Source organism: Eumetopias jubatus, unplaced genomic scaffold (assembly GCF_037043125.1).
Source record: "Eumetopias jubatus isolate StellerSeaLion01/CBP00866 unplaced genomic scaffold, mEumJub1_p1.0 scaffold_2, whole genome shotgun sequence".
NCBI lineage: Eukaryota > Metazoa > Chordata > Mammalia > Carnivora > Otariidae > Eumetopias > Eumetopias jubatus.
Genome location: NW_028274808.1, coordinates 141,240,842 through 141,248,779, shown reverse-complemented (window position 1 = coordinate 141,248,779; position 7,938 = coordinate 141,240,842). Strand labels below are relative to the sequence as shown.

General features: G+C 51.7%; 1 protein-coding gene across 1 annotated transcript; it reads right to left on the bottom strand.

The window, feature by feature from the left end:
* Positions 1-205: 205 nt before the first annotated feature.
* SOWAHB (sosondowah ankyrin repeat domain family member B) lies at positions 206-2,542 on the bottom strand. The gene has a single exon (XM_028100538.1). It carries the CDS (start codon positions 2,540-2,542, stop codon positions 206-208), a length of 2,337 nt encoding a protein of 778 aa, XP_027956339.1.
* Between the last annotated feature and the right edge of the window lie 5,396 nt (positions 2,543-7,938).

Here is a 7,938-nt window from a genome sequence, read left to right as displayed (position 1 = left end):
AGGCTTGAGTGGTCGGAAAGCTTGGATGACCCCTGCTGTCTGGGATATGCTGACATAAAATCCAGGCAGTAAACCCTAGGCAGGCCATCTCACACGATCTCTTCCTTACCAAATCCTCAGCAATTTTTCTATTGCCCCGAATTTTCTCACCCAACAGCTCAAGGATGAGTGTTTGGTGGCTGCATGCTCGAAAGACCGGACCACCTCAGTCACTGTACTCTTCTCTTTCCCTTGGATTGGGGAATTTCTCATACTGGTTGGCCAATTTCCATTTGCTGTGCTGATTTTTGAGGAGTGCAGCAAAGGAAGTCTTCCGGGTGACACCTCTAGATATTTCCCAGCTCTTGGCCTTCCTGGTGGGGGAAGAGCTTCGGACTAAAGGATAGACAGGAAAAATGGGCCTGCCCCGAGGGGCTTCCAATAGCTGCCATATCTCCCCAGAGGTATTACTGGTCAGATACTGCCACGGCTTCTTCCCACTGCTGTCCCGGATGTTCACCCGAGAAGCCAACCTTTGCACTAGCAATTTGATGACCCCCTGGTGGCCATGAATGGCTGCAAGGTGCAGAGGGGTATATCCACAACTGGACTTCACATTAACATCAAGAGCAATTCCTGCTTTCTGTGTGCTGGAGACAAAGTCCTGAAGGGCCCTGAGGTCACCATGTTTGGCTATCCAGTGCAAGGCAGTGTACCCAGTCAAGAAGTCTTTGTGCAGAGCCAGCTGGGGGTCCTCCCAAAACAAAGTCAACACCTGAATCCAAGAGCCACTGGCAAGCTTCACAATCCATTCGTGCTCCCTGGCATCCAGGGGGACCACAGATGACTTGTGCTCAGAAGGTCTGTGTGGGACCAAGGCTGCAGACTCCTCCCCAGCCCGGGACCAGGAGGTGTGTGGCCGGCCCCGCTCATTAACAGAAGCCTTAATGTCTGCAGGTTTGGGTATCAAAGCAGCATCCACTCTTGGGCTGGATGCTGTTCCTGCCTTGGAGGGTTTCCTGGACCGCGGTGGGCGCCGAGTCCTTTTCAGCAAGTCCTGTTCAAGATACTCCTCATCAGAAGAAGACAATTTGGCTCTCCTTGCCTGAGAGCTCCTCCTGAGGGATCTCCTTAACCTGGGAGCTGGCCAGGGCAAAGACTCCTGGGGGTAGCCTGCAAGGCCATTAGCCTCTGTCGAGACCAGCTGAGAGCTGTGACCATCCCCTCTGTTCCTGAGGCCCTGAAGGCTCTTGCTGGGGCTGCCCTCCTTTGGAGAAAGGCCTCCAGCTGGATTCCTGAACTCTCTCCAATCTGGGGTTCCCAGAGCAACCAGCAGCCCCTCTTCAGAGCCCCCAGGAGACTCTTTGGGCCCACTGCTGCTCTCCTCACTGCCGTGGCTCTCTTGGTCCACAAAGCCTTCCAGATCTTGGAGGGACAGCTGACAACGAATGCTACGAAAGACTGCCAGTGGAGGGTTCTCGGGACAGGATTCCGGAACAACAGGAAGGACAGAATGAGAGGAAAGAGTGGGGTCTGGAGGCTCTGAGTTAGGTTCCCGGACCCAGAAGCTCAGCTCCGAGGGTAGCTGGAGGAAGCCGTCCGGCAGGACCGACCAGGCTCGGATGGGGCCTTGGTCCCGGGCCTTGGGAATCTGGGGATGTCTGGCCACCCATTCCCGAGTGCGCTGTTGCTGCTGCTGCAGGGTGGAATAACGCAGACAGTCTGGGGTCAAGAGCTCTGGCGAGTCTCCGGGGGAAACAGGGCGGGACAGGAGAGCAGGCAGCGAAGCCCGGCTCCCGGCAGCCTCGACAGTTGTAGGAGGCGAGCAGGGCGCAGCGGGCACAGGTGCGTGCTCTGCGGGCGCGCCTTCCGGCTGCTGCCTGGGAGCCCCGCGGTCATCCTGGGCTGGCGGGGCACGCGCAGGCTTCTCCCCCGCGGTGGTGGGGCCCGGGACTGTACCGAGCACCTGCTCCCCGGGCAGTCCCTCCAGGCTGTTCTGGAGGCATTCCCAGCAGCAGCGGCCCTGTGTCTCCGCAGCGGCGCACCTCGCTCCCGCCCCGTGGCCAGAGCCGCCCCTCCGCCCGCCACCGCCCCGGGATGCTTCCCGGGTGCGGCGGGCTGCGAGTCCATTGGAACCTGAGTGCGCGGCCGGGGCTGCGGCACCTGCTGGCTCCTCCTCTGGCTCCTTCTCGCGCCGCCGCCGCCGCCTGGGCAGAGGCGGCTCTCCCCCGCGCGAGCCTTGCGGGGCGCAGGACGCAGCTCCCCCTGCAGGGGCGGCGGCCGCGGGCGGGTCTCGGGGTCGCTGCAGCCCCTCCTCCCCCAAAAGGTCCCTGTACCTCCTCTTGAGCACCACATACTTGGTGCCGTCGGGGTCCTGGCGCACTGCGGCGACCGAGTTGACGAAGCCCTTGAAGAGCTCGCGGCGGCGCTGGTGCTGGCTGGGGGGCGCGTCGGGGTCTCGGAGAAAGCTCTTGAAGTGGCTCAGCAAGGCGGCGTTGGTCACTCTTCCCCCGGCCTGGCACAGAAAATCCAGTAGTGCCTCCTGGCTTAACTCTCGGGCCATCGCTGTCTTGTCGTCTCCTTGCCCCGCGTGTCAGCTTTTCGCCCTCCCTGCGCTCCCCTCTGTCAGCCGAAACCCTGGCCTGTCGTGGGTCACCTGCGCCCGGGGCGGCGCTACCCGCCTCCATCAGCCGAGGAGGGCGGCGCTGCTTGCGGCCCCCGAGAGCGCCAAGAGCCGCGCGGGTTCCCCCGGGAAGAGGCCCCCGGGTTGAGCCCCCCGCACGCAGCCAGGGTAGGAGAGGGCGGTTCCTCAGCCGCCCCTGCGCGACGCGGGCCTCTAGCAGCGAGTCCCCGCAGCGAAACTTCCCGGGATATGTCGGAGTCGGTTTTACCTGCGTCCTGGCGACGCCTCCTCCCCGGCTCTGGGGGCAGGGCCCGGCCCGCCTCCTCCTGTCCTTCCGCCCTCTGAGGTCTCCCCAGCCCTGCCACCTCTCCCAGATGAGTCAGGCTGCTCCCAGCCAGAGAGAGCGCGGTAGGTGAGTCGCCGGCGAGCGGGAGCCCCTCCCGGGCGGGGACAGACGAGGCAGGTAAGCGACCGGCAGCTCCTTTGGGTCTCGGCCACGTAGGAAACGAAAGCGTGGAAAATCCGTTCCTGCCCTCTCTCTGTGCGGCAGAAGTTCTGGCGAAAGCCGTTGGCGGGGGGACGAAGGTGTAAATTTACTGGCATGCTGCGGTCTCCCAGAAAGATGCCTTTATTAATGCCCTGGGGTAGGGAATTTCAGATTCCCTAAGGCAGCGTCGAGGTCGGGGGAACTCAGTTTGCACCCCAAACAAGCTTTTCTTCATCTAGACAAACTGCTGGGGCTGCTCCTCAGGCATCGAAATACACCGAAGTCTGCACTGAAAAGAGAAATCACTCTGGAAGTTACGGGTTGGGTTCGGCCTTTCTTTTTCCTAGTAAATGCCTCATGTTAAGGAAAACTCAGTTTGATAGTTGATTGCCCCAGCAGCTTTAAAGGAACAGGAATCATGCAGTGAAGGTATTTGTTGTCTAGTGTTAGTTTGTTTTTATTTACTCCAAAGTTTGTGAACAGAAGAGATTTTTGTACAGTCCCTTCTGTGTTGGCTCCAGTGGTGTTGTCTTTTCTCCCCGAATGGAAGGTTCCCCACGTTGGAAGTGGTAAGCATATTGCAGCTTGCCTGATTTGACCCCACTGCTCCAAACCTTAGAATGGCCACTTGACTCTCATTCTCTGTGGAGAGGCTGTAGACTTTCCAATTCCAAGTCCATTTGTGCACCAGAGCTGTCTTTGTCATTGGCCTCAAGACACGGAGCTTTTCCTAATGGCTGCTTTCCCCTTTCATTTGATCTGTCTGTCCACTTCTTGGTCTGGCCCTCTCTTTAACTGAGGTCTTTGAGAGCCTGTTTGATAGTCCTGTTTCCATGCCCAAGATACTTTCATTGTTTTATCTATTTATTTTTGTGGTTCCATGCCCTCCCCTAGGCTACCTTTCCTATCATAAAGTCTCTATTTTCTCCTGCCCTTGCATACCCCTTTTCTCTCCTATACTGCCCCTTCTCTTTCCACTTTTCCTTCTGCTCTACTGTTTTTGGTTGTTTCATGAGTCCCTGTCCTCTTTGCTAAGGGCCGGAATTGAAAGTACGTTGGCCCTATAGTTGTCAACATAGACAACTGCCACATAGACAATGTTAGCTGAGCTTCATCTTAAGTCCCCAGTAGTACCCTGGTAGTTTTCCATGAGCGAATTGGAATCCTTGGCTTTAAATTATCTAGGTAAAAAAGAAGAACTGGGAAATGTTTTTGTCTATTTTTGGCATTTTCTGCAATTCAAACCCAATAACTGGGTTGAGAAGGGGGATAGTGGTTTTCTCTGAGGTGAAACATTAACGTCAAGCTTTTAGAATGGTTATTAAAATAAAAATTTTGTATTAAATTTTAGCTTCCTTTTGTGTTTATTTCCTGATGTGGAGTCTTGATGGGACTGTGAGGCGTGTCCACACCCAGGGCAGGAGGGAGTCCAAATGGTAAATTCAGTTGGGTATTTAGAGAGGCAAGTGGAAAGAACCTCCCTGCCCCCTTTGGTATTTTTCAAAACTTCTGGCTAAAAAAAGGGGTCTTGTGGCAAGGAGGAGTGATGCTATGGCCTTGAAGCACTTAAAAGGACTAGGGAAAAAGAAAGGGCTCATCAAGGCATGGCTGTTGGAATCAGATTATCTTTAGTTAAGGGTGGAATGAGTCGGTCTGAGGAGCAGAAGCCAGAAAAGAGAAGAAAAAAATCCAATTGCTTTCGATTTCTGGGTGCACACGGGCTTAGCACCCAGACCTTCTTGCCTCCTTTTTCTCTCTCTTGTCCCAGGTTACAGGATGGTTAATTACAATGTTCTTCACCTTACCTCTGGGAGCATTTTTATGCCTCTCTCATGTACAGTTCATTATTTCCAGAAATATTTATGGAGGAGCCATGCTGTTCAGGCACTACTAGAAATGCATATTAAGAAGAAAGCATGCTCGAGAACTCACTATGCATTGGGAGCAACAAACAAGAGAAACGGCATGAACCTGTTCTAAGTGATTTTAACAGAGATGTGCACCAGATGCTGGAGAAGTTGAGGGGCGGTGCGTAAAGGAAGAACCCAGGCTTAGCCTGGGCGATCAGGGCAATTTTCCAGTAAGAGGCAACTTTGAGCAGAAGAGATGAGGAAGAGGCAGAGGAAACATTGTGCAAAAGCACAAAGATCTGGCTCAGCATGGCATATTTGGGGAACTAACTGCAAATAGAACTACTTGGCTTTAAGGAAGACAGTGTGTGTGGATGTGCTAGAAAGGAGACTGGCAAAGTAGGACAGAGTCAGAAAATGAGGGCCTGGAGCATGAGGTGGGGGGGCGCTTTGAAGAATTTTGGGGAAGGTACTGACCTGACTCTTCATACTTTAGAAAGATCATCCTGGAGGCAGTGCTGGTTTGGAATCATGACCCATATTAACAAGTAAAAATAGTACATTGCAGAACAGTAGTGTATTTAACCAAATTTAAGATGCCGTGGGTTGTAGGATACATTCTGGTCTCAGAGATGTTAAATATTGGGGGGGGGAAGTGCCTCTTAAAGTAGAAGAAATACAGGGGCGCCTGAGTGGCTCAGTTGGTTGAGCCTCCAGCTCTTGATTTTGGCTCAGGTCATGATCTCAGGGTGGTGGGACTGAGCCCCACATTGGCTCCAAGATCAGTGCAGAGTCTGCTGGAGATTCTGTCTCTCCCTCTCTCTCTCTCTGCGCCCCCCCGCCCCTGCTCACACATGCGCCCTCTGTAAATAAATAGAATCTTTTTTAAAAAAATGAAGTAGACGAAATGCAGCATGTTTAATATCATATTTTTAGGTGGAAAAGGCTTATTTGGGAGTAAGATTTGAGGACTGGATAGGGGTGACTTTTTCCTCATAACCTTATAAACTTTTTGGCTATTTTACAATGAGAGTATATTACTTTTAGTTTGAAAAAGACAATAAAGGGGCACCTGGGTGGCTTAGTCAGTTAAGCATCTGTCTTTGGCTCAGGTCACGATCCCAGGGTCCTGGAATCGAGCCCTGTGTGCTGGGCTCCCTGCTCAGTGGGGCACCCGCTTCTCCCTCTGCTGCTGCTGCTCCCCCTGCTTGTCTTCTCTCTCTCTCTCTCTCTCTCTCTCTCAAATAAATAAATAAATAAATAAAAATCTTTAAAAATAAGAAAGACACTAAAGAAAAAAGACATAAATGAATAACATGACCAAAACAAAACAAAACAAAACAAAAACAAAACCAGTATCAAATCTTTAGGCTGGAGGAGACGAAGCTCTCAGCAAGAACAGTCCAGAAGTTATTGAGACGATCCAGAAAAAGGTTGCAAAAGGTCTGAGTTCAGCAGTGTCAAAGAAAGGGAGATGAACAGATGGACTGAAGAGATAGCTAGTAGGTAAATTCAACAGGATTTGGAGCCAGAGGAGCTGAGGGGGGGCCGAGAGGGGAGACGAACAAGCTTGGCTTCTCTCATGCATTTAGCCTGAGTCACTGGATGGATGTTTGTTATCATCTACATGGATAGAAAATACAGGAGAGTTGGTTTTGGGGATGGGAAAGATGATAAATTCCGTTCAGTGCATATCAAGGTTGAGGTGCCTATGGGCCATAAAAACAGGAATATCCAGAAAGTGAGATAAGGTTTGAAGCTCCAAGAATGTATGAGATTAGCATATGTAATGACTATTGAAGCCCTAGGCGATGACGAAGTTGCTTCGAGAGATGTACAGGCAGTGGGAAGGGAAGGAGGTGGAGGGTGAATCTTCATTTACCAAAGAGAAAGAGGAAAAGAAACGTGTTAGGGAGACTTGGAAGGAGCTGCTGGAGGGGAAGAGGAACACCACTGAGTGGGTGTCACAGAAGCAGAAGAACGAAAAGCTTTCTAGAGATGATGCCAAGTTTGATAAGAAGTGAAATAGGACCGCAGCCTGTTAGGCCTCTGGAGTCTGGTCTGGAGGAGTTTCCAGAAGCGTGGTGGGGACAGAAGTCAGGTTTCAGAGGGGTGAAGAGTGTGTGGGGTGAAAGTGGGGTGAGAGGCTTGGCCATGAAAGGCAGGAGAGAAACCTAGATAAGGAGAATATCAGATCTAAGGTAATCCAAGGTGGTTTGCTTTTTGGTAGTTGTTTCAAGAGGTATGATCATGTGTGTGTGCTGAGGGAAAACTGCCAGGAAAAGATAAGTTGAAGACCTAGAGGAGAGAGTAAATAATTGATAAATTAAGAGGTGGGGGTGGGGCTAGAGTCCAAAATTCAGGCAGAGAGATTCCCGGGAACAGGACAGGGGAGAGCCACTTCTCCTACTGAGAACAGAAAGGGAAAAAAAAGCTACTACATTAACTGGAGGGCTAAGAGATGGGGAGGAAAAGTTTGAGGAAGTCTTGGTGGGGTTGAAAAGTAGGTACAATGGGAGTAAGTGAATATGAGAGCTAGAAGGCTGGGATAGTGTGAGCAGAACATCAAATATTCTTAAGTCTTGGGGCTGAAGGTTTCCAAAGTGGGGTCATGTTGAGGATAAGATTCAGAGTGTGACCACGTGGATGAAGCATAGTGGAAGTGAGAGCATTGGAAAATCAGGGAACCATGAGGGGTGCCGAGTGAGATACTGAAGTCATCTAGGATCGAGGGGACACCAAGATCATCATTGTAAATGCCCAGTATTGTGGTGTGAATAACACAGATGGCATTTTGCCAGGAGTACTCACTCTGCTTCTCATCAACACATACACTCAAGCAGTGTGGTATAGAGACTTACATATGTGTGCCACATTCCAGATCACTCTCCTTTAGCTGATCCTCAGAACAAGTATGGGGAGTGTGTAGGATACAGACCATTATCTTGCAGAAAGTAGCCCTCCTTGCTATTCATATGATTGTATTTCTTGTAAGATGT